The sequence below is a fragment of the Rhipicephalus microplus genome, chromosome 8 (assembly GCF_043290135.1).
Source record: "Rhipicephalus microplus isolate Deutch F79 chromosome 8, USDA_Rmic, whole genome shotgun sequence".
Lineage (NCBI taxonomy): Eukaryota > Metazoa > Arthropoda > Arachnida > Ixodida > Ixodidae > Rhipicephalus > Rhipicephalus microplus.
Window position 1 is genome coordinate 96,978,895 of NC_134707.1, and position 27,473 is coordinate 97,006,367.

The following is a 27,473-nucleotide window of genomic DNA, read 5'->3' on the forward strand; positions in this document are numbered from 1 at the left end:
GCTGACAGACTCTCCGACGTTTAGTGGACGTTGGCATAGCTGCCGTGGTAGCTCATTTGGTAGAGCATCGGACACGTTATTCGAAGGTCACAGCTTCGGTCTCTGTCCAAGGCAAGTTAACTTTTCAGTCACATTTCTATTTTAAACATCACAATTTCTTTTTATAATACCCCACATACTTTCCTTGACATCATTGTTTGTTAGTTTTCATTAATAAATACAAACATTTAGTATTGCGTTCTGCTATATAGGCGTGCTCTTGCTTCTTTCAACAGAGGCGTCTACTTTCGGGCCCAGCATCACAAAGCCATCTCAGCCAGGCACTCTAAATGCATGTAAGTGCACACATTTTATTGCAGGATGCTTTTCATAACGGACTACAGTTAATTCACGCATAATAATTAGTAGCATCGGTATTGCTGTATTAGACAAAGTGCCTGACAACAAATGAGCGGTGATGTCGCGTTTGAACAGTTAACATGCTAATGTGGCGTAATCGAAAAATACGCTAAGTCCTATTGCAGCATAAATAAAAGAAGGCGAGAACAAAACAGGTAAAATATGAAAAGCCAGCCTGGAAAACAAGCGTTGTCACTTCCTCTGTTCGTTACTATGACGCAGTCGTCCAAAGGCTTTGACGAAACTTAGCAGCCACACTTACGTAACATGTCTTCCAGAGGAACACTATCACGCTTTCACGCTGACAGAACGCGCAAGGCTACCGCCACGGCAACTGTAGATCCCCCAATCAGCGGACTGCGTCTAGGCTTCCACTGTAGTTCTGGAAAACTGGTCCAGAAACGCGATACTTCACGCCAACTAAGCGCATGGGCTCACATCGCCTGGCGATAGCGTACAAGCCTCTTCAATACCTAGCAATCTGTAAGTGCTACAAGTATTGCCCGCAGACGGCGTCGACGCTTCCTTGGTGACTCGACATCGCATGATTTACGCCCCAGTACCAGGTAACGACATGAAATCCACTGTTTCTGCTTGCCTGGCAATGTTTGTACTTCCAGTCATATGTATCCCGTGACTACGAATATAGGTAAGGCTGGGTGTCCGAAAGACGCCGTCCAGACGTCATTGATTATGCAATCCACCACCATTAGGACAAAAGTCACTGTATCCTCAACAGATGCCACTCCTGTCTCCTCAAATGAATCATTCGACAGCGCCACGGAACTCCAGCACACGATCGCGTAACTCCGCGTCACGACTAACGCCTTGCTAGCGTCGAGCTCCGAGCTGTCGCCTGCCGCCCTGCCAAGAATGTGCGTACTCAAGGTCATGTTGGCTGCGGTCACGCCTTAAGAATTCGAGGTCAGCCCACCATAAAATCATCGCAAACGTTCTCTCATTGAGATCTCAGACCAACTGGGCTACTTGGTGTGGGCACCCTCCGGATTTTCGACTGCCGTATCCCCATTGTCGGCTCACTACGAACTACCAATGTTTCCCGGCTTAGAGAACGGCGTCTTCGGGTGAATTTCGACCATCGACTTACTCACCCGCCTCCATGTCTGGCCAGAATATTGCCAATGGCTGATTCCCATCGACTGTTTTTGCGGGGCTGCCAAGGCATGGTACAGCTACGAAGGCACCTAGCAACAGTCCGGGCATAGTGTGGCCGACTTGAGACTGTTTTTAGACCGCTTTCAAAAAACTGCGGCTACCTCCCCGCCAACTCACTGTCAACTACGGATACCAGATGTAAGTCGCACACCACAGAAAGTTCAACTCGGGGTTCTACCACATGCTCCTCGCTCGATCACGCATATCGTTAGGAGAATCCACTACTAGCCGCAGACGAAGCAAATTATTGCACTGCTTCTTGCCGACTGTCACGAGCCTTGTCAATCCAAGATACCCACGCAGGAAATGACCGAGCGAGCGGACGCTCGCCTTTTGCCAAGTTCAGTTTCCGCAAAAGAACAAGAGGTGTCCATCCCGCCTGAGGACAAGATCATCAAAGACCTACCGCTGCAGGTCATTATTGCAGCTGGTGACAAAACATCTGGCCAGGACGACTTGACGGCAAGTCAAACAGCAGAAGCACCAAAAGAGGATAATTTACCTCACAAGCCAGCACAGGAACTCTGTTTATCGACGTCGCAGAGGTTCAGTGGGACACCCGATCACACGTTGACGCGTCCCGAACAGAGCAGACGCCTCTTCTCAGTGCGGGTAGTCGCCGTACAGCATTGTAGATTCCCTCTCTTGTCTTCTCACCCGAGAAAAGATAGTCGCCACGTTGCAACCTGCAACCGAAGCGACCCCTCTGCATCAGTCACTACCACCTGCTAGGTCCATATACTGCGAGTGACCGCATTCAGTGATGGCGTGGACGAGACCTGCAACGACCAGCTCAGCAGAGCCAGTGTTGTCCTCCAGATTACATGACACTTCGGCAAGACAAGTCACGGCGTGCTCATGACCGACCATCGCGGCACTCCTAGTGCTGCACTTCGAAGACAAATTGGGCAGCTCCAAGCATTCCTACGCCAGGGCGAGTGCAATGATAATGAGCCAGTCATGCTTCCGCAGAGCTTCACTTGGTCGTAATTGTCCAGCGTGTATGTACTTCAAGATATTCCCCTGCAAAGTCGGAGGTTTGCATGATAGCGCTTTCAAGTCTGCATATGCGAGATGTTCCTCCGTGATGTGATAAACAGTCAGCGCTTGTTATCTCGGCTAATAAAAAAGGCGAAAGTTAGACTCTTCACCTGTGCCTTCTGTCCGCTAACAGATTACACGACACATGAAAGTGCCGCGGCATATTGGTTAGGAGCTTTGAGCCAGTTCTGAACATCATGCGTGCGTAGTCGTCAGATAACACGGAGCCCAGACATGGTATAACTATTGTGACTGTAACAGTGTAGAAAGCTGACTTGTTGTGTTCCTGCTTGTTGCAGTTACTACCAAAGTGGATTATAAATCTGAGTCAAATGAACAGCTCACAACAATAATTGTTATCTTAGTTTGTTTACCCTGGATAGATAAGTTTTCTGCAAGGCGGTTGTGGTGCTTTTCACTGTGCTGACGTATGATAAAAACATAAAACTTAAGCTTGGGCACCCTGTAGTTTTTTGAACAGTGTGCCTCTTTTTACTTCCGAGTAAAACAATACATCGTTTTTAAACAGCTCTTCGGGGTAATTATGTGCCATGATATAACCCGTAAGATTACGCGTATAATATTTCCAATGCTATTTATCCGAAACAAGTTTCGCGGTGCATTTATGTATTATGCTGATATGGACACCTGGGCTGTTTGGTTCATGGGTGCAAGGCACACTATAATAACAAGGAAAGATGTTTGATAAAACACATGGCTTATAAGCAACGGCAAGGTCGTGTAACATAATGGGAAGTACAACGACCGCGCACTAACTGTATTCATCAAACACTTTCCCATTGTCTTCCCTCCACGCTAAACAAATATAAATTACGCGCTGAAAACAAGAACCAGAGCTGACAGACAATTTTGGAAAGAAATGTATAGGGGACGTTATTAGAAGTACTGTAGCGTAATTGGAAAGAAATAAAGGTGGACGAAAATATAACTTGCTATAGGGAGATACCAAACCTGCGACCTCCGAATAATGCGTTCGAGGCGGTACCAACTGAGGTCATAGCGAGAGTCTTGTTCTTCCAGGCTATTTAAGTTCAAGCGGTATTTGAAGGATTGTTGGTCAGCTGCCAGCTCGTAATAATCTCACGTGCTACTTGACGCGAACAGGCAGAAAATTAGTGTGCCTCATGGGCCGTAATCGCAGCAAGCGGCGCTGACTGACATTGTCATATTTTCTGCAAATACATTCCCCATAATGTAGATAGCGGGATAACTACCGTGGTAGCTCAGTTGGTAGAGCATCAGGCGTGCTATTCGAACTTTGCAGGTTTGGTCACTGCCCATAATAGCAAGTTCATTTTTCGTCCACTTGTCTTTCATCTCAAATACAATACGATTCTTCTAAAAACATCCCATCTACTTTCTTTGGCGAAATTGTCTCCCAGTTCTTAGTATTGTGTCTAATACACAAAACAAACCCTTGAAGGTACTTTTCTAGCGCGAAGAAAGCTTTCTTTATGTTTCTACAAAAAGCATTAGTTCCACTGATGATATCAACGTTAATCTTATTCTTGCGTTTCTTGAAGATATACGTTGCTTGTTCATGTTTTTCCGCTTTTGCTCTGTGCACTTCTACTTGAATATTGCAACAAGTAGAAGTATTTCGTCATACTGGCGCTGTTGTTTTAAGGGGAGTTGGAACCAGTCATGCTGCATGAACGATGCTTTTATCCCAACAGCCTTTCTTTTTATGAAGGTTTTTGACTCATATCCTTTTCTCTTCTCGCGCTACTTGAATCAAGTTGAAGCTGATCCTATTTTCCTGATATGTGGGCACGTATTTGACAATAAAGTGATACTAGATATTTCCCTTTACGGGCAAACACAATGGAATGCGAAAGAATCGCGGATGCTTTGTGGTCGACAATGGCTCTGGCCAAAGGAACGGAATGGAATGAAAAAAATTTTATTTCTGGCCAAAGGCTTGTGTCGAATGGCAGCTTTCGGATCGGGAGCTGCCGCTGGATGCTGCTGTTCATTTTTACTTTCTGAGTCAAGAGTTCGGGGTCGTCTTGACATCGATGACGTTCCACTCAAACATACCGAGCCCATGTTGCATGGAAACTTTATGCGAACGTTGAAGTTCAAGTTCGGCTTCCCTGGCTCGTAGTTCGGGGTAGGCTTGCCGACGTCGAACTTTAGGGTCGGCTTGCCGGGCCTTTGTGTGCTTCCTTGTGGTAGCCCTGCCGCTGCAACTAGCACCGACGTTGACGTTGTTTATGAAGTTGCGCACACCGTTGCACTCATCCAGTATGACGGAGGTCCTTCGAATGCCTGCTTTACACAACGCCGTGACTGTTGCGCCGCCTACCGGCCTACCTTTAGAGCGAGAGAAAAAAGTTGTGTGCAATTATTTGCTGCGTGATGGCTGAGGTGCGGACGGGGAGAGGGCATGAGGAGAGTGCACACCCGTGTTGGAAAGGAAAATGAGGGAGAGTTGCGCATGCACAGTATAGGTGCCGACGCCACAGAAGGAACACTGCCCCGGACATAAGATGCTCTCGAGAATAAAAAAAGGATAACTAAAGCAACAGCAGCATAATCTTGCCATTACATCTTTTCAACCTACGACACCACCCTGAGGGAAAGTTTCTCTGCACTGTGTAAACGTGGAAACCGCAAACCGCGCAGAAGTTGCATTCCCACTCATCGATATATCAAATAATTCGTGAGTGCCACGTTTTAGGGCCGAAGCTGTTTATGGTCTACAGCAATCCATTCCTCTGGCGTATGGAACAGAGCATGTCTACGGACACCCAGACAGACGGACGGACGGATAGACAAATTGGCTGACGGACAGACGAACGCTTCGCCCTACTCGTTCTCATTCACTCCGTGAATATGCAGTTTCCTGCCTTCGTCGTCTTCGCTATTAAAAAATTGCGTGGTTTTCTTCTATTCAGAACTGAAAAATGAACAAGAAGAAATCTACCGTAAAGATGTTTCGGCATAAAGTATATTGATGTGACTTATCATTGTGATTGATTGATTGATATGTGAGGTTTAACGTCCCAAAACCACTATATGTATATGAGAGATGCCGTAGTGGGGGGCTCCGGAATATTCGACCCCCTGGGGTTCTTCAACCTGCACCCAAATCTGAGCACACGGGCCTACAATATTTCCGCCTTCATCGGAAATGCAGCCGCCACAGCCGGGATTCGATCGTGCGACCTGCGGGTCAGCAGCCGAGTACCTTAGCCACTAAACCACCGCGGTGGGGCGACTTGCCGTTCTGTGCTGACCGCATTCATGCAATCACTCTGTTCTCCTTTTCTTTTTGGCTCTCACTTTTTCACGTGTATTGTTAATCCTGCTTAATCTTGAGACATTTAAGGACACATTAAAATAAATAAATATAAAAGCTATCATTATGTGGATGTATTTTGATAGGGGAACAAATAAAATCAAAATGTAAGCATCGGTCGTAGTAGGTAAATATGGTAAATATAGGGGTTCGTATTTGGATTTGTAGGTAATCACCAGTTTTTAAGTAATGGTTGACAATGCGGTATGTCATAATAGACCGCACAATCTTTTAGGTAATACAATATATCTTTGACTGCTGATATAGGAATTTTCTATTTGTTTCAGCATCAGAACGCCCCGAGTCGTAAGTTACGACTTTCGCAGTATATATTTCTTTTTTTACGCTCAAAAGGTACCAAGAGTTTGTAGGGTCATTTGGTGTAATTGCGATGATTTTCGCAAAGGTCTCCGCGACATTCAGTACAAAAAGACTGTCATAGATACTCACTGTTAATGATAGCTTGCAACGAATAGTACAGTCGTACACCATAGTGGGATGAATGATACTTCCAGACGACAAGCTGTGATAACCACATATATTATTGCCCTTGAACAACGTCAAACATTATTATTGCTATTTAACTACTAAAATAGGCATAATCACTTCAAACTTGTTGTCAGCTTCTGCACAATAGCTAGTCTGCTGTAGCATAATAAATTTTGCCATTAAAAAAGAAACACCAGCTAAACTGACCTCACCAGTTTTATTGAATGCTACAGCAAATAAAACACACCAATATTTATAAAAGATGTCACAGGACACACAAGTGTTTTTGTTCGCATACATATCCATAGCCGCCACGCTGGCTTAGTGGTTAAGCTGCTTGCTCTTCCTGGCTGGAAAGACGCCGTATCAATCCTGGCTTGAAAGTAGCACATCGCATGGAGCAAAATGCTAGAGACACGTCTTATATGTGGTTTCATTAAAGAATTGGCATCTCAAGATAGCCTAAATTATCTGCAGCATTCCTCAGAGCTGTCTCTGGTAACTCGGCTTTGTTTGGCTCACTTCAATAATATTACCCGGCCTCTATGTTTCTAAAACGCATTGTGGATATGAGCGGAGTTTGATAATTGGGTTTTCTTAACGTGTTGCTAATGCTTTAGTCGATTAGACTGACGTGGCGAATATATGTGGTTCCACTGATATCCTACAAGCACAAGATGAAGGACGTGCGTTCATCGTTCTCCACTAAGAAAGCTATTGTACTTTTGAGAGTGGAGTTTCGCGCGTTTGAATTGTCTACATTTGCTTCAATGGCAGCGGCCACAGGCATATTTGCCTGTGATTCCTCACCACGGCTTACTTCCGCGAGGGTGGTCTGCTTTCAAGTGTCAGAAATTTTTAATTTGAATGTAACAGCTGATTCGTGGTAAATTCGCTTTCGTGTTTTTATTACGAACTTGGCTACATTATTTGTTTTCAAGTGGCGCATGTTTATTCCACTGAGAACATTCCACGTAACAATACTGCATATATAGTTTTGGTTGCCTTTTCACAAAGCACATGAGTAACTTTTAAAATTTGGGGCAAGTAGACAGCAAAAAAGTCAGTCCTTTGTTTTTATGGGGGACTGAATAAGCTACAAAATGATTCGTAATCCTTCAGATCAATTTTTTCTGTCATACACCCTTACTTAAATCGGGTATCCTCAATTAGTAGCACTGATTGAAATCACAAAGGGAACAAACTTGTGTGCAGTAGGCTCGAATCAAGAGAAACCATCCTGGCTGTATCGATGTGCGTCTGCGTGGTGGCCCTGGTTAGCCTCGTGGTGACCCTCCTCGTTACCGGCAGGGATTTTGGCGAGCACGTCCTTTTTTTTACGCTATTGAAAAGAGGCCCTTCACTGCATTTTCAGCATGCTCCGAAAACTCTGCATGTCGGTAGTCAATGCTTCCCAGAACACATGAGCCATAAATTATAGCGCAACACGCAGTGGTGTGTGTAGAAGTGCGGGTGGTAACGCTGAACGCTCCGCCCCCCCCCCCCCTTAAAGCTTGTGTCCACCCAGCGCCTTCTTACTATCAGGGCCTCTCATCCACCTCTCACACTCATTCTGTCGGATCAGCGTGAGAACAAATAACAGTATTTATGCTGAAATGCGGTTTTTATATTGATATTAGGCATTTAAAAAAACAGCCAGAAGCCCGTCTTCACGGTTTTCATTGAAGCTACCCCCCTCCTTAAAATATAAGGCTGGATCGCCTTCTGGCAGCGCGTTGCCTAGAATCCGCAATCATTTATCAAAATTAGCTACAAGTGATTGCCTCCTCTCTCTACGCATGAAGCTGGAAACCAAAATGACTATGCATAAACCCAACGCCCACGAGCTCTAGCTCATTCAAAAATAGTGAGAGGCATAGTTGCAGTGTTTAATGAGGGATGTCGCCACGTACACCCAGGTGTGCTGATCGCCCACACTTAACGTAATGCACGCTTTTGAAGAAAATAAAGAGCACGGAAGTTCATTGCACGTGCTGAAGAAGGGGCGCGTCTTTTTGCCCACTGATTCTCCCTCTCCCTACGTAGCTTTCAGCACATTCCCTAGTACCAAGTGCGAAGATGGCGTCAGCGTGCGCCCACATTATTTTTGTACTTGACATATTTCATAAAGGTTTGCAGTAGTGAAATTGTGAGCAACAAAAACTGCCTAATGAAACCACTTGATTACTTCGAAAGTTTTGCCCAATATATAAATTTATACACAAAGAACAATGACAACTTGTCAGAAAGTTTTAAGTATTCGTTGGCAGCTGTAAGCAAGTATACGTCCCAGCATCCAATTTATAAGCTTATCGTTCAAATATACCTTTCATGAATGACCCAGTTAACACATATCGCTTTGCTGTGGTGGTCTAGTGGCTAGAATACTCGGCTGCAGACCCGCAGGCCACGGGACTGAATCTCGGCTGCGGCGGCTGCATTTTCGATGGAGGCGAAAATGCTGCCGGCCCGTGTGCTTAGATTTGGGTGCACGTTAAAAAACCCTGGGTGGTCGAAGTTTCTGGAGCCCTCAATCGCGGCGTCTCTCATAATGCTATGGTGGTTTTGGGATGGTAAACCCCACATATCAATCAATAAATTAACACATATGTAGTGGAATACAAATAATATGGATTGTAAATAATTGTAAAGAAAATGAACTTGTCCCCATCGGAACAGAGTTCACTACATCTAAATGAAATTACGTGCACGACAGATGCAATCGGCATTCCCTCTCCACTGTGCACAGTGATGGATAATGCTGTGCGTGCAACCGATATTCACTAGTCCTACTGATACCCAACGCGCTCATTGTGGAGTGTCCTGCTTTTGGCGCCAGCTGTCATAACGTAGAACGTGAGCTATCTGCAAGTAATCGATTGATATGTGGGGTTTAACGACCCGAAACCACCATATGATTATGAGAGACGCCAGAGTGGAGACTGCGGAATTATTGACCACCTGGAATTCTTTAACGTGCACCCAAATCTGAGCACACGGGAGTACAACATTTTGCCTTCATTGGAAATGCAGCCGCCGCATCCGGGATTTGATCCCGCGACCTGAGGAGCTATTTATAAGCAAGCAGGCGACAAATAATCTTTCACATGCAGGCTTAGGAAATTTAGCGGGGCAGGAAGTTACCCTCGTTGTGAAATAACTAAAGTTCATGAATTTGGCAAGGCGCTAGTTTTCTTTCTTCCACGGAATTCGATGAAGCCAGAAGTAGGCTAAGTGAAACAAATTTAACATCATTTGTAGTTTTTAGTTCTTGCGCAGTAAAGCTGTATTAGATTGAAATCAGCAAGGTTCTTTTGTCACTTACTTGGAAGGGATGCGAACGCGTCAATTTAATCTGGTGGGTATTGACGTCAACGGTGGCAAGCTGTTTGTTCGTTCATTTTATTTGCTAGTTGCTCAGATGTTGCAGCTGATTTACCAATATCATACGGGAGATGAAAATTTGTGACACTACACGGCAGGTAACTAGTTTATGCCATCTTTTTTTTGCAGTAAGGGGTGATCCTGGTGTCCTCTCCACGGATAATCTTTTTGAGATGAAGCTAACCTCAGGTCGACCTAATACAAAAGCTGAAGAAACTGTTTCGACACCACACATGGGAGGCAGTCCAAGAGTCACAGTTCAGCCGGTGTCCACTCTAGCACCCACAGGTAGATGCACCTTTTGTTATTTGACGTGACAGGTAACACAGTGACATATATAGTAAAGTATAATTGCTCCATTGTGATAAGGGCTATGGGCAACTACTCTAGCGCTTTTATGTGACATCCCTCAGTGAATCAATTAGTGAAGAGTTTCCACGTTGTGAAATCACACCAAATGGACTCAAATTGATTAGGAGTTAACGATGAAGCTATATAAAAGTCCTAGAGCTTGCATGGCTCAAATCAGCGGACTACACAAAACAAATAATGAAAGCGTTCACACCTGAATGAATGCTTCGGTAAGCCTGGAGGCAACTGAGCTGAACCTTAGGGTGCCTTTTATAAGTGTACTGCAATACACAGTATGCATTTCGTAGTATATATATACAAGACAGAACATACAACAGAAATCCTTTTGAAAATCTTGCTGCATTAAAAGGACGGTGTTAACATTTGATTGATTGTTCGCTTAGTCGCAGCTTAAGCGACGACTCAGCTGCTACGCGCAATTGACGTCTCCAAGACAATATGTGTCAATAATAAACAGAATTTGTTTACCCACAGATGTAACTCCAATTTTTTTGTTTCAAAATAAAATGTGATGCTTTGAGACAGAGGTAATTTTTCTGAATTGTTCGTTTTAAATGCCGTCACTATTCTCAGGATGACATGAAAACAATTATCACCACAGACAATAACCGTGGCCCGTCTATGGTGAATGATGACTATTAGCTCTGGCAGGTAGATCTGCCTGTAGTAGGAAGAAGGCTCAGTTATCTCTTTAATTACCCGATGAACAATTTTAGATTAGGACCTTACTTTAAATACTGGAACTTCCAATGCCAAAAGTGGTCCCTAATGACAGCGTAGGATAATTAGGAAGAAAGAACAACTGAGAATGACAGTTACAGTGTGCTGCGAATGCGCATTTTACAAATTTTACACTTTTTACCAATGTATTGTTCTAGACAGAAAGCTGCACAACAGTCTGAATGCTTCGAAGATTGATCAATTTGATCTATTGAAACCTCCTTTGCTACAGCCCAAACCTCCTCTTTCTGCTATAGCCCTCTTCCTCTGGGATCACAAGGTTAATGGCCAAGAAACAGGGCTTACATACGTTGAACTGAAACTGCAGCTGTCGAAGTTATGCACCGTAAGGGCGACCTCACGTCATCTGTGTTCAAGCGTCAGTGCTGAGGAAGCAATAGCAGGAACAACAGATTACCAATAAAACAAGCGAAACAGCTACAAATAGTTATGATATAAATGTCACAATAAAAAATTCGCCAGAGCCCACCTGCCTTAGGAAACGACTTTATACGAAGCATGCAGAGATAAGGTGATCATGCAGTAATTTTTTACTGAGTGACACGCCCTGAAATGACGTTAGATACACGTTTAAATGTTGCATGCTCAGATATGTTGGTAAATTGGAGATGTTTATATAACCAGTTTGCACTTGTGCAACGATTCCAACAGCAACATCAGTATGAGCAACACCTAAAACGTTAAGCCAAAATTAGGTACTGTGCTAATGAGGATGGTACAATGGACACTGCTACATAAACACACTCCAGCGTTTGTGTCACCTAACTAAAATTGACGTTACCTGCATGGACGGCTGTGTCACAGTAGTACGTATGTAATGTTTAAAAAAAGTGGATAGCCAGGTCTACAACCACAATTCACGTTTAAAGAACATAAGTTTCTCTTTTAAAAGTTATGCTGAGACATGACGTTGCTGTGTGTTAGAATACTTTATTTCCTAGAAGAATGCTTGGGCTCGATTCTTGCTGGAATCCTGACATTTATTTTTGGCATTCGTCGGGTCAAAGCTGCTGATGTCAGATTTTTAAATGCGAAGCATTTCTTAGCGAACTTCGGCGACTTTGAGCGTATCTATCTATCTATCTATCTATCTATCTATCTATCTATCTATCTATCTATCTATCTATCTATCTATCTATCTATCTATCTATCTATCTATCTATCTATCTATCTATCTATCTATCTATCTATCTATCTATCTATCTATCTATCTATCTATCTATCTATCTTTCTGTCTATCTATCTATCTATCTATCTGTATGTCTGTCTGTCTGTCTGTCTATCTATCTATCCATCTATCCATCTATGCATCTATGATAGCGCCGCCAGACGCTGGTCGCGGCTGGGGTCAGACTACAGAGTGTTCGCGTTTTGCTAGCGTAGCGTTGCTGCGCTCCGCGTGCGCTCGTCAACGTTACGTCACAATATATTGGGCCCTTCATAACGTTCTTCCCGTCGTTTCGCTAGCTTCACATATACCAAGTATTACGGCACGTGAATGGACGATGAAGGTATGTGACTGGTGCAAACATGATAATCACGAGATGCGTGTCATGTAACAACGCGACCACGTGCCACGCTCATGATGCGCTTGCGGTCGTTTCTCAAACTTCACATATATAAAATTGGTATTGCATGGCGTCAATAGACGGCGAAGTTAAATGACACATCCGAACATGATAAGTATGATATTCGTGTCATGTGAAACATGACTACATGCTACGCTCATCGCACGCTCGCGGCCGTTTAGCCAGCTCCACGTATACCAAATTTGGTATCAGGTTGCGTGAATAGATGAAGAAAGTAAATGACACGTCCAAAAATTAAAATTAAGACATGAAAGTTATGTACAGTATAGTTTACCTCCGCCTCGTAACGTTGTTCTGATTTTAAACTGACATATAAAACTTCCTCATTTGTGCTTCCCATATCATCGATTCCCACAGCACGTGGAATCTGCCAGTTTTTTTAAATGCGAAACAATTCTTTGCTTTGTTTAACGACTCTGAGTCTATCTATCTATCTATCTATCTATCTATCTATCTATCTATCTATCTATCTATCTATCTATCTATCTATCTATCTATCTATCTATCTATCTATCTATCTATCTATCTATCTATCTATCTATCTATCTATCTATCTATCTATCTACGACGTTTAGCTCTCCTTGCCATTTCGATAAAAGTATCGATACCAAAATTGGTATGACGTAACAAGGTTGTACGACGAGCATACGTGACCAGTCATAGCTAGAAAACCATGACATGTATGTCATGATTTACATTTCATGGTCTGGTAAGGTAAGACATGACGACTGCATTGCGAACACAAGCGACAGACCAACATAAAAATCATGGCATGTGTGCCACGTAACAACAAGACTACATGCCACACTCATGATGCGCTCACGGCCGTTTCTCTAGCTTTGCATGTACCAAACTTGGTATTACGGGACGTGAATTTATGACGAAGATATATGACTCATATCTGTGACGAAGATATGTGGCGAACATATGTCACTGCAACCGACTAGTGCCAATGCCAGAAATAAAACTCCTGTGGACCCTGCTGGACTTCTCCAGCGACTTCACCTTCGTACTGACCCCTTCTTCCGAGTTCGCCTTGACCTCCTTGGCTCTTTCCCAGAGTGTACTTTCGGGAACAAATGAATAGTTGTCGCTACGGATAACACGACCCAGTAGAAAACCACGCGGGATTTACCAACCAGCTGATTGATTGATTGATATGTGGGGTTTAACGTCCCAAAACCACTACTTGATTATGAGAGACGCCGTAGTGGAGGGCTCCGGAAATTTAGACCACCTGGGGTTCTTTAACCTGCACCCAAATCTGAGTACACGGGCCTACAAAATTTCCGCCTCCATCGGAAATGCAGCCGCCGCAGCCGGGATTCGATCCCACGACATGCGGGTTAGCAGCCGAGTACCATAGCCACTACACCACCGTGGCGGGGCTACCAACCAGCTGTACCACAAACACTGTCGATTTTTTTCTGTACGATGTTTATGCTTCATCATGGTGCTCCATGCCGGCTTCCGGCAGATCGTCGACGGTATTGCCTGTCCCGAGTTATTGACGACCTGTTTTGCTCCTGCGAGACCTACCGCCTCCAAACTAGTGGACTGACTGAAGGATGCAACTGGACTGTTCCTGAGAGGCTCTTTATGTACGTCTCCTCCGACCAGCTAGACTGGGACGTTGCATTGCTTACCTTTCAACACCAACTTTCCAAGAGCTGCCGATTCGCCCACTGAATACGCCCGTGACACTCACCAGAGCTTGCAAAGTAGGAGAAGTCGCTCGTAAGCGCCTTTTAGCATCGCAAGAGTGGCAGGAGCAGCATTTAGACGCACATTTTCACGACGCTTCATGTGCCCCGGGGTTTCTTGTGCTGTTGTAGACCCGGACTTGGCATACTATGGACTCAAAAACTAGTTTCCCGGTACTCAGGACCCTCCAGCTTATTATGTCATGTGACCAACGTCATCTACGAGATAGCCTCTTTGCAAAATTCACCTTCCTCAAATTCACAGTCTACTGAAATTGTTCACGTGTTTTGCCTGGAGCTCCGCTAATCCGCAAAATCACAGAAAGCACCGAGACGGTGCTTCGGCACACTGGGTTCGTGTTACAAAACTATTTCACGCCGAAGAAGCAAGAGAGACAGCGAGAAAGACGGCGTGATTTCGGGTTTTGGGGAACGCTTCCAACATCGCAACTACCGCCTTGCTTCCCTATGTTTTTTCATAAACGTAGACATGCGCATGAGGAAGGCAGGGGACGGCCTCCACCCTCTAGTTATATGAACAATGGGCGTGAAATCTGCCCCTATAGTGACCTATTATGAAGGTGGGCTGCGCAAAGTCGGTCCCATACATTGGCGTATTAGGGAGGGAGGGCATTGTGGCGAAACTTCAACGCCCTCTCCTGAAGGGGAATCTTGGGCATGCCTATGCCCATAGCAATATTGCTGATGTGTGTTCTCGTCACTCATCAGTAGATACGAAGTGTCAATCACCTGTGGCATTTCCCGCGTACCTGTGGCACATACCCTCCCGTGGGTTTGGGTGACTGTGTTACGTGAAGTGTTTGACGACATGCGCGACGGGAATGCGACAGATGACCTGGGCGTAAACTGATAGATAGATAAATAGATAGATAGATAGATACCCTATTGTAAAAACCAGTGGCACTGCCCCAGCGCCATACCTGATTAATGGACCAGTGTCCAGTGTGGTGGTGACACTGGGACAGTGCCACGCTGCACGAGGCACGCTGGCGCTGCACACTGGCACACCCATTATCGGCCAAAATCTGGCTTTTAAATTGTGTTTAGAATTTGTGGTCATGCGCACATTGTAATTAAAGCTGAAACACGCACGCACAGAAAAAAAGAAAAAAATTGAGAAAAACTGACAGAGCCGGAGTCGAACGTGTGCCCTTAACACATCACGTAATCTGAGCCAGACGCGCCACCCACTACTCAACACCTGAAACACGAAATTGATTTTATTTTCCTTCATCTGAAAAGTAATTCAGGTATCCAATATCTTGAATTTGTTGTTTACATACGCAGTGTTTCGTCTCTACGTGCTCGCGCCCAACTTGCGATTGTTAGCTCATTCCTTGCGGGTTGCGTTGGACCACATCCATCTCTCACGTTTTGCCGCAAAGCTTGTTAGCGTGGCTGCAGATGTGTTACGGCAATCGTAGTGACTCGCTATGCGGTTAGTCATACCTATGAATAAAGCATCGTTCATCTGAACTGCTCACTGAGCACTGTAGATTTGGCTCCTCGATAGTTTGGAAGTATTTTCTGTCCTCCTCTTTTACGTTCCGCGAACAACAGCCGCAGCCGTTCTCTCTAGCCGAAGCGACCACTAGGCTTAGGGCCGTACTTCTTGTGCCACGGTTGATGTGAAGATCGTAGATATTCAGTTAGAAAGAGTGTAATAATCGTTAGAATGTAGTTTGATCATAACTGACCAATGAATAGTCATAATTTCACCTTCGATTACACAAATCGGAAGCTAAAAACACCAAGATCGGGCATTGCAGTGAATAACTGCTGCTGCGGACATGCGGCTTTCTACGGTACGAGCCGCAACAACTCACTGATACAGTAGGTTGGTCTTCAGTATCAGACTGATACTACTGTTATTTTGTGTTGCGAATTCTCAGTTCTGTCGATGCCGGTTATGAAATACATTGGCGAAACTCAATCAAACTTCAAGAAAAGCGCACGCGCGCCAAGGGGGGCATCCAATGGTGGGCTGGAATTTTTTCCCAAAATTCTTACATGCTCCCGCTTTGCCCCTCACCTCCAGAAGCAAGCATGGGTAAAACACGACGCATAAGTTCTGTGCTCTCACCCCCCTGCAGGAACAAAGTTGTCGTTTGTCGCCCCCCCCGCAAAATCCTGCCAGCACCTCTGACCCGCGCGATCAACGTATGAATTCTTTAGCGTACTCGCATCTATCGCCTAAGGAGACTGAAGCTATGTGTAGCACATAGATAAGAATACCATCATATTCGGTAAATTTTACGCTTGACATGTCGCCATTCAATATGAAGTCTTACAGAAAGTGCGCTGATCGTGCCTAGTTTCTGCCAATGTGCCGCCAACATTGTCAGTTGGCAGTAGACACTCTCCAGCACAAGCAGTGCCTCCCAGCGAGCTTTAGGACATTGTCCTACGCCGTACAGTGTGGCCCAGTGCGTTTAATAGCACTGGGTGACATTGGCCACGCTGTGCAGTGTGTTCCAGTGCCTCTCAGCGCGCTGTAGTACACTAGGACACACTGTACAGCGTTTCCGGCGTCACCCAGTGCGCTGAAACACACTGGGGGATACTGGAAACGCTGTTTTTTTGATAGGGTAGATAGATAGATAGATAGATAGATAGATAGATAGATAGATAGATAGATAGATAGATAGATAGATTCAATAACCATGAATATTACCATATATACTAGATTTTCAAGCGATTTTAAGTGTAATGAGAAGTGCGATTTCAAAGGAGAAAAATAGACGAAATAATACAATTTTCTCCATGAGAGCACTTTTTCAACAACTTGAATTTAGATACTGGATTGAAACCCGAGCATTGACTTCAGGTAAAACAATGTGAAAAAGAAAAAGTGCCGCCTTATCCACGAAGTGAATGATGATGAGTGGGCGAAGCTCCGGAGGTAAACCTGGTAAACCATGAATCCTCTGTACATTTTGCCCACTCGATTTTATTACATTGCTCCCCCTAGCGTACGTCGCCGCACTAAATCGAACGATTGCCTTCAAACAATGACACGCTCCATACGTAACATCATTCCTATTTTATAAGATCTCGCGTCTTTCATCAACTACAAGTACCGCTTTCTAGTTTATAACATCTTGCATGTTTTCATCATCAGCTACAAGTACCACCATCTAGTAAACACTACAAGAACTAAACGAGAGGTGGTTACACACAGGAGACGGTACCGCCATCTAGTGAACACTGCAAGAACTAAACTAGAGGTGGCTACATACAGGGGACGGTACCGCCATCTAGTGAACACTGTAAGAACTAAACTAGAGGTGGCTACATACAGGGGACGCACAGCCCACGCCCTAAGGAGCTTCGCCCCTAAAACGCGTGTTTCAATAAATTAAATGCGTTCATGTGCATATTATGTTTTTTGCGCAGTACTAAACAGAAATTAACACACTAGTTATGTGGAATACAAAGCCTACATATCTAGTAACTGAACAAATGCAGCACAACAAGTCGGCACCCCTTACAATCTTCCATCACGAGTGGAATGCGATAGCCACCTCTTTGTGTCGACCTTCTGTCGCACTGATTCCACCCAAAAACTTTAACTATGGTCGTAGCTTAGCACTGGCTGTGTGATCAAACTCTTCCCAAGCTTTAGGCACGTACGTCAAGCATTTTAGCATCGCCTCCTTCATCGGCCCGCCTTCGATCAGTCACTACACTGTGCGATGACCTTATCTCGTGGCTCGCGAATACTATCATGGGGTGGCGTAATCGTACGAGCACAACTTTTGCACCCTTCGTGTTGATGCCGATGATGCCATGACAGGTGGTAACATATCGTGTTCGGCGAATCATCCAAGATTTTCGAACCGACCAAGGAAAAACAAAAGTATAGCTATACCCGCGTGAGATATAAAGAGTGCTTTCAACAACGCTAGGGCAGTCGTACTGTTTGTTTTTTTAACTGAAGGAGAGGAATAGCATTTAAACAGCCGATATGGCATTTCCAAGTGAAATGTCACGAAAACAAAGTCTTCATAAGTCTTTATGTTGCACTTGGATGGCAGGGCGTGCGCATGGCATTCTTGGTGCACAAAAACAGAACAAACACGCGTAACTTCAGTGCCCCAGTCACGTGTAAGAACAACCTGGTCTACATTACGGCAATTAGAGAAAGAATAGAGAATAAATAAAGCCAAGCTACTAAAGAATGAATGCACGGAAGCATTCCTCCACCGGGTGTCGCACCGTGTATTGAGAGGACAGCCACATACCATGAAGCGGCGGTTGGGAAACACGCACAATATAACATCCTCCTTCAGAGCCTTACTAAGGCTACGTTAGAGATAAATCAAGCCCAGCTTATCTTCAACGCGAACGTACGAGTGATCAGTGAAGAGTTTTCCGGGCTGAACAGAAAAGATGAGTGACGGTGATCCATAAGCCTGCATCGACCCTCACCCACGTGATACCGTGGCCGAAAGATCCACCTTGTAAGGTAGAACACCAAGTTTTAATCTACAAGTTGCCGTATTCTTAGTGTCCCGCCACCAATGCTCAAGTGCTTCCTAAAGAACTACGCAAAGGCTAGATCGGTGTCAGGAAGACGAAAGCGCAACGCACCAGTCTTGCATATCACTGGGACAAGATAGACCATGTGATTGACTTCGGTGGTTCTTCCATTCTAGAAATGGAAAGGAATCTGGGTAGTAGGCTCATGCTTCAGTTCGGGCACATTAGAAACACCCTCGTGAATTCCAACCTGATATGTGGGGTTTAACATCACAAAACCACCATACGATTATGAGAGACGTCGTAGTGGAGGGCTCTGAAAATTACGACAACCTGGGGTTCTTTAACATGCACCCAAATCTGAGCACGTGGGCCTACAATATTTCCGCCAGCATCGAAAATGCAGCCGCTGCTGCCGGGATTTGATCCCGCGACCTGCGTGTCAACAGCCGAGTACCTAAGCCACTAGACAACGGCGGCGGGCTCATGATTTCGAACCTGTTCAAACGTCCATGGTCTCCGCAAAGTTAGGGGAAGGGAAAGGGAGAGCCGAAGCCACAGTGAAAAAGGCTGCTAAATGCTTCCATAACCAATACAGCAGCCCCCTGAAGAAGGTACTGACGTATCGGGTTTTTTTTTAAAACTAGGTCCAAGTCATTTTAGCCTCCTAAAGGTTTTTAGAGCCGATATACTTTCTTAGGAGACTTCAACGCAAATATTTTCTGACTATCTGTTGGTGTCTGTTCAACCATTCAGCCACCCGGCGACTTTAACCACTTGCTCAACGTCTATTCATCTTGATCTGGTGGGAGATTTTATACTTCTGAGCGTCGTCACTCAGGAAGCGAATATTACACATATTTCAGGCACAACATTTATGAATACGCAAATGTTAGGCAGTGTGTCTTTCTATTATGAAATGCATAAATATGACAATACAAAAGGGTGTTTTCTACACTTTGCCTAACAATTCAGGGTCTAAAAACCACCTGGTGTGGCCACTAACCAGTGGTTATGTGTTCTGAAAAACATTTTTTCACACTACTGCCACAGGGCACTTATAAGAAAGAATCTTCTAAGAAAGAACACTCATTGCTTACCTGGCGCCTCCAGACAAAAAGCTATCGTTTTTCGACATCCTTTGAATGGAAGGATCAGTGAAGCTGCTCATATTTTGCTAGGGTACTTGCGGAGTGTAAGATGTGTTCTACTATTCAAGCTCGAGATTTTCTGTCAAGACTTCGTTAGGCCAAGCATTCCGATTGAGAAATAAAGCATGTTTCTTACCAGCACACCCATCTACAACGACAAGCCCGGTAACGACGTCCACAGAAAGAGCAATAAGGACTACAACGACAACGACTGCGCCTACGATGAAGTCAACAACAATGGCAAAGACTACGACAACCACGGCTGTGAACACTACGACAACCACGACAAGGGCGATAACGGCAACAACCGCTACGAATACGACTACGACAGCATTGACCCATCGTAAGGGAACATTTTTATGTCGGTTTAGTGCTTTATTTCTTATAAAGAAATAATGAAGGCTGCTTTTTCTGAAGAAAGCTCTACGCAGTGGTCGAATAGTTTTATGGAGGCAGTTTGAGGCGTAGTGTAGTTCATTTACCAGCGTTTAAATGGCGCATTCCACTATTAGGCAGAGCTATCTATGATTAGCCGAATAAAAGTAGATATGTACGTATAAGCGAGGTATTCCGTAGTTATGTAGAATTCAATAAATCTGCTGTATGTTTCATCTGCAGATGAATCATTCATCATGTTAACATAGGTTACTGTCATAGCTTAGTACTCCTTCTGTCCATTCGAACCGTATTTTCAAGTTAAAACAAGATAAAAATATGTATAATATTGCTAAAACCCTTTAAAATTATTTTCATGGCAACTTCGCTCCCGAGAAGCGGCATTACAAGTTTTGAAATTAATATTAGGAAAAATCCTGGTTATACGGCAGTCCAGCTTTTGCACAAAATCGCAGTTATGATTTTACTTTCGCCGGCGTCGACTCGGAGCGCGCATAACTCATTCCATGTTGTGTGTTTCGAATGCCCACAAAGTTAATTTGATGTCGATGCTCCTGTAACGTGTCAGAACAGTGTGCGCGCCATCAGGCTAAACAATCATAGAGAATAGATTATTGCTGTCAAGCTAGTAAAGACTATTGCACGGAAGTGTTTACCCGTCAGGTGTCAAGCTGTTTATCGAAAAGACAGCGCCGTACCAAGACGCAGCGCTGTGAAACACACTACATGACATCCCTCACTCTGAGGCTTCTCCACTGGCTACAGTACAGAGTCCGAGAATTCAGCCCAGCGAATCTTCATCGAAAACGGGCGGGGCTTCATGGAAGATCTTAAGGAAGTTTTCAAGAAAGAGGGTGTCAGAGTGATTCACAAACCAGAATCGACGATCACCAACTTGCTACCACGGTCAAAAGACGGATCTTCTAAGAAAGAACACACAGGAACAGTCTACAATGTGTCATCTTCTGAGAGGTCAGCCTGCTACTTGGCCGAGAGCAAGCCTTTTCCTGAAGAAATACGCCAGTGTAAGAACGACGTCAGGAAGATGGAAGCTATGGATTCTTGCCCGATGTTTTCATTAAGCACTATGCTGATGACACAATCATCTATTCAAAGGCAGAATTGAACTACGACCAGGAAAAGCTTAATGAACATCTGGGCATGATAGGCTCTTAGTGCAAAAAAATGGCAAATGGTGTTGAACCCAAGAAAAACAGTTTTTATGCTGATTACAAGAAAAAGCAAGCTCCTCTTATTCCGTTACGTCATAAATAATTTCCATCTTCAATTTCAAAGACCTGTGAAAAAAAAAGACAGCAAGGACTTTCGTTGGCGCTTCCATTTGAAAAACGGAAAAAAAATTGAGGGGGCCGGCTCTTGCTCGAGTCATAACGCAGTTTCAAATTTGAAACATGGTTTCAGGCGAGGTTTCTCGACAGTGACAATTCTCACCGAGGTTTCACATTTTATTAGTCAAATCTTAGATGACAGAGGGCAAGTTGACAATATTTTTCTTGATTTCAGAAAAGCATTCGACAAAATACCACATCCGAAATTGCTGCATAAACTTAGCACGATCCTGCAGAATGATGAGCTCATAAATTGGATAGCGGCTTATTTGATAAACAGAGAGCAAGTGGTTTGCGTTAGGGGCACAAACAGCACGAACCAGTCGGTAGGTTCAGGAGTTCCGCAGGGCACTGTCATAGGGCCGCTTCTGTTATTAATATATATTATTGATATGAACAGCGGATTCTTGCCCGATGTTTTCATTAAGCACTATGCTGATGACACAGTCATCTATTCAAAGGCAGAATCGAACTACGACCAGGAAAAGCTTAATGAACATCTGGGCATCATAGGCTCTTAGTGCAAAAAAAATGGCAAATGGTGTTGAACCCAAGAAAAACAGTTTTTATGCTGATTACAAGAAAAAGCAAGCTTCTCTTATTTCGTTACGTCATAAATAACGAACCACTCTGCCGTGTGTCAGAATATAAATACCTGGGTGTTTACGTCACAAATAGCTTGAACTGGAACCGCCATATAGATTATATCTGTGATAAATCGCAAAAGAAACTTTGGATGCTTCGTCGGAGGCTTGGTGACGCGACACCTGAAGTAAAACTTAGAACATATAAAACCACAGTACTTCCGTTGCTGGAATATGCATGCCCAATATGGAAGCCTTATACGCAAAATAATATCAATAAATGTGAAGAGGCTCAAAATAGAGCCTTAAGATTTATTTTTAATTCCTACTGTAGAACGCAGTCCCTAACAAATCTAAGAACTAGGGCTCATATTCTTACATTGCACGAAAGAATGAATATCAACAGCACGAAATTCTTTTTTCAGATATTCCACGGTATCTACAAAACAGAGATAACAAAAATTTTCACTCTAGACACGTCGAATTCGCGGACAAAGCACACCAAACACAATAAACCTCTGAAGCATACACAAAATTGTTCAAGAATTCTTTTATTGTATCCGCTACTGACACATGGAATAAGTTACGGAATGACGTTGTACTGTGTAAAAATGTTAAAGATTTCGAATGTGCGTTTCAAATGTTGAACTGAGCTGTGATAAGGCACTCACTTGCTCACCTGTGTTCTGCCGTGTTATGCTACAGGGTGCGCATCGAATGTTGGATTTTTTAAATTTTTTTTGCATTGCTTTTGCTTTCTTTGCGTCAAATTGTGAGATGTTCCACTTTTGCATTGACTTTTGAAATTTGGGTGCCCATATTAGCAACTTTTGTTTTGGCATGTATGGTAACAGTATGAATAAAATAAAATAAAAGAAAATAAATAAGCGGTAACAACTGGCAAACACAAACACACAATAGTGGGGGACCCTTTAGCTTTGCCGTTCAAAGTTGACGCGATAGCGTAATCCAGCCCCTAGTGCACCCTTCAACCACTTAGTGCTGACTTTTGCATACTCCCTCGTCATCGAACCCCATATGACACAGATGCTGCACGAAGTATCGAGGATAAGACCGCGTGGGTAGCGCTCCCAGTTGCTCGTGCTTGAACGTTAGCATCGTTCTTGCTCGTTAGTTCCGGGACAACACTTGACATGAATGTCCCGCAGGCACTGATTGATGAGCAAGACTGTGCAGTGTGGCCCCTTCCCTCTGCTGAAACGGCCATCTGCAGTAGTGAAGACACGTTTTTCATGATGTCTCACAGATGGCACACACACACGCACGCGCACACACACACACACACACGCACACACGCGCACGCGCAAATGGTACATACAGGTTTTTGATCTAAAGCAAGAGTCGCATGGCTTCCAAGAGACACGCCACACGCTTGCTATATCGGAGGCCATAAAGAGTATCACAATGCCTCACAGGTGGCAGCACATTACCTAGAGTTTGCTGTTTGCTTGATCAACACCTCTGGAAAGGCATGATATGTTTTTCGCTAGATAGACATAGTTGTCCATTTTTAGAGCTTGTTGAATGTTCGTTCCTGTGTGTTTTTAGCGGCGATGACTGCACTATCCCGGAATTTTTTGATGTAGTTTGATGGCCTCCCATATGAGCCAATATATTGCCGAATGGTCTAGTTTTCATCATGTCACCTGTATAACAAAATGCGTTAAGAAGACTCTTTGCACTACATACATGGCATTTATGTAGAGTCTTTTTTCCCGAACCTGCTGCAAGTAACACCGTAGCGAAGCTGTTGCAAGTAACACCTTCTTGCCACGCGCACGGCTGCAGTTTGATCCTCAATGGGACCGAAAATTTTATTCTTCACTTTATTTGCTTTTTTCTCAAGTTTTCACTCACGGAAGATCTTTCACTCACAACCAGTGGTGCCGACGCTTACGGCGGAATGTCTACGACACGAGCTAACGCTATCGCGTTAATATAGGTACTTCGAGATTGAAGGAGTGCTCCACTAAGCATTAAGCATTGATTATTTCGGTATGACTTTAGAAATTGGTGTCGAGTCCTCGAAAATAATTTGTTGCCGAAGCTTAAAGGCATGAATCTGAAGCAAATAAACGCACCAGGTCACAGCTTGCAAGATGCAGAGGACACGATGGTCGCTTTAGAGATTCCAAATGGGCGGTGACCGCTTTCGGCATTGCGACAGGCGAACTAGCTGCCCCGATCTGCATGGTATGCAGCGGCGTTGGAAAGAAAAAGGCATTACTCTGCTACCCAAGGTTTCATATACATTGATTCTAACAAAAACGACCTGATGCTGCCCCCTATCAGTGGCTCTGCATTGTAAAAAAATTCGTTTCTTCATAATATTGCAGGAGGGCGCAAGATCTCACGTAGGTCACCTATATCGTCTTTCGACATCTCTTTTAGTGGAACACAGAGACACACGGCCATCTTTTAGCGCCGAAGCTCGTGACGTTTCACCAGTGGATTAGGAATGTGTAAGATGCGCGTAATGTACTGTTCAAGTTCCTGATGTCCTCTAAACACTTAGTTATCTTGATTGAGCAACTGTGTATGTCTATTCGCAGCACGCCCGTCCCCCACGACAAGTCCTGCAACGACGTCAACAACGACGCCACCAAGCACTACGACAACACTGGCTCCAGGTAGAAATAAATTCTTATGCTCTATTGCTGCCTGAATTCTCGTTATAGAAATAATTAGGGCTGCTTTCTCCTCCTAAGAAGCTGTAGCTAGTGGCCGACGAATTATATGGCGGAAGTTGGAAGCGTAATGCAGTCCGTAGAACATCTTATTACAATGTTTAAAGGGCGTATATCTAACATTGGACATAACAAGGCAAGATTATTCTAGTACGTTGACAAAAGTACGAGGTAACAAGGTACCCCCGTGTTCAGTATGCTCAATAAAACTTCAGTACATTCAACTAGAGTTCAGAAATACGTATTTTTACCAATATAGGCAATGCTTCTTACGCACCTAGGACTTGTCGTTACAATAAAGCAAAAGAAAATTGCGTATCGCACTATGTTGGAAGCCACTTATTTTGCCCGAAGAAGAACACCTTTGAAGTGAGTCATCTGAAGTGTTCAACACGAACCGCATCTTAAGTGCAGAAATCGCATACACTGACGCGTCTGTGTGAATTTAGTCTGCTATTTGGTTATGCTCGCGAAACATATATAAGCCTCTGAATGGATGACCCTTGAGTTATGCTGTATGTCATATGAATTTTGAATGCGTGTTTGAATTGATTTCGTACGCGCTTCAATTCAAAATTTCATTTCAATATTTGAAATATACAGGTGCCGTTCGAATTCTAAACATATGCAGAACTAGCTGGTACAGCGCCGAAATTGAAATCACTGTTTTATCAGCCTTGTTTCTTGGAAAAATAGAGAAAAAAACTTTGTTCTTATTGATTTTGGTACGGCATTCAACCTCCGAAAGCCTTGAGTGACCTCCCTGTTGATCGCTGGTGCCGTAAAGATCTTTATCTCACCACAAGGCACCTATGTCCGACTTAAAAAGCGGATGGCCATTTTCGCAAGAAGGCAATCGCAAGAAGGCCTTTGCGCAGAAATGACCTGAGGGTCTTGTTTCTAAGAAGTTGAAGCCATAGAGTGGGTCTTCTGGAGAATACCGGCCTGTCAACAGAAAGCGTATCTTCATCGTTCTGGCTCCAGCTGCCATTGTCCAAAAGGCGGGAGCTTTAGATACCTCCTCGATCACGAAATTATACCGTCGGTGGTGACCGTGTCTCAGCGTCGTGGATCAATGATTTAATGAAGATCACCACGTGACGACATCGCCATATCTCCTAAGCATAACGTCACATTTCGCTGTACATTGTGACGTGATGTCACCAACTCTTGCGTGAAGCCACGTTACGTGACGCCACCTTGTGCCGTTGTAGCGCCCTCTTTGGCTCGACGAACAGAATCGGAGTAGAGCGTGACTTCGGAAGAAGAAAAATAAGGCGGCTGTGTACCGCGGTGCGTTAAGCCGCAGATCGTATTCCCGGCTTCATTATAGGTTTTTTGCCACGAAAAAGATTTGTAGTCTTACCTGGTTGTACAAGGAACCGTATGATTTTCACGCTTTGCTTTCATCGATGCTTTTCGACCGTCGAGAACGTCATCAACGTCGGCCCGCCGTTTTCTGAGACATATGCCCTATAATGCTCTCGTTTTAAGATTTGCGAAGTCTATTATCACTGATCTTCGGCTGAGGTGTACTGTGACTCACATTGTACCTTTTCCTTACACCAGGGGTTATTTTATGTGGGTACGTGACTAGATGGCAATGTTTCACGTTGCACATGGCTGGCATTTGAGATCACTGTTGCCATGACCCGTGAGTGGTGTTCGCCATACTGTATGCCAGTTTTTGTACATGGAATTATAAATGTATAACCCTGATAGCGCCCATACGAAGGCGGTTTATAGCAAAAAAGACAGAAATGGTCTAGGTACATTTCGTCCTCTACAAAGTCCTGCTAACTTAACATGCCAGCAGGAACAGCTCATACCATTTTGGGCCTGACACTTTCCACACTCCCGTTTAGTGTTACTGCTGTTAACATTTTGCGGTTTAGCTATAATATATGCGAGGATTTCAAGCTGTTTTGGCATGTGTCAGTTATTCCATAAAAAAGCTTAGTTGGTTTTTGTGGTCTTTACAAATAATATTGCAACATCATTGTACAACAACCAATTAGCGATGCGTTCAATGTGTGGACGCGCTTTCTTATCGGTCATTTCAGTTCCAGAACGAAGGTTCAGTAGTGAAGTGCATATCAACTTGTAAAGTTCCACCCAAAAGGCCCATTTTGTGCTTTCTGTCTCTCACTCGCAGTGAAGGCAATCTTCTGCACAGTAGGTGAAACCGCCACATCTGTAGACATGTACCCGTCAGAATACTGCGACTACATCTTTTACACCAACGTGTACCCAAGAAGTGGACAAATTGACGTCGGCGGACACAGCGACCGCAGCTGGACCGTCTTCCAAGAGGTGGCCGCTAAACGAAGCAATATAGAGTTTGGGGTTTCGTTTTCCTTTCAGTATGTGGCACATTATGGATTTTTAACGCTGGTGACACTTAAAAAAATGGCACTCTCCCAAGTTGCACTGTCGCGTTCATGTTAGTTCCCTTGAGTTAATGGCGTCATGGTTATACCATAAGGTGATGGGTTTTAAAGCATCATCATCATCATCATCATCATCATCAGCCTCACTACGTCCACTGCAGGACAAAGGCCTC

At 44.2% G+C, this 27,473-nt stretch overlaps 1 protein-coding gene across 2 annotated transcripts; it reads left to right on the forward strand.

Annotated features, from left to right (window-relative positions):
- Nucleotides 1-27,428, forward strand: LOC142769282 (uncharacterized). 2 transcript variants are annotated; one of them, XM_075872393.1, is made up of 5 exons: nucleotides 1-335; nucleotides 9,944-10,102; nucleotides 20,013-20,216; nucleotides 24,776-24,853; nucleotides 27,066-27,428. In XM_075872393.1, exons 2-5 carry the CDS (start codon nucleotides 9,988-9,990, stop codon nucleotides 27,356-27,358), a joined length of 690 nt encoding a protein of 229 aa, XP_075728508.1. In that variant the 5' UTR covers nucleotides 1-335; nucleotides 9,944-9,987; the 3' UTR covers nucleotides 27,359-27,428. The 2 variants fall into 2 exon arrangements, with proteins under 2 accessions (XP_075728508.1, XP_075728509.1); XM_075872394.1 differs by lacking the exon at nucleotides 20,013-20,216.
- Nucleotides 27,429-27,473: the final 45 nt, after the last annotated feature.

Coding starts and splice junctions, on each gene's coding strand:
- LOC142769282 (XM_075872393.1), top strand. CDS start 9,988: ATGAAGCTAACCTCAGGTCGACCTAATACAAAAGCTGAAGAAACTGTT. Junction 10,103..20,012: donor GTCCACTCTAGCACCCACAG/GTAGATGCACCT, acceptor GTTTCTTACCAG/CACACCCATCTACAACGACA. Junction 24,854..27,065: donor TACGACAACACTGGCTCCAG/GTAGAAATAAAT, acceptor TCTCACTCGCAG/TGAAGGCAATCTTCTGCACA.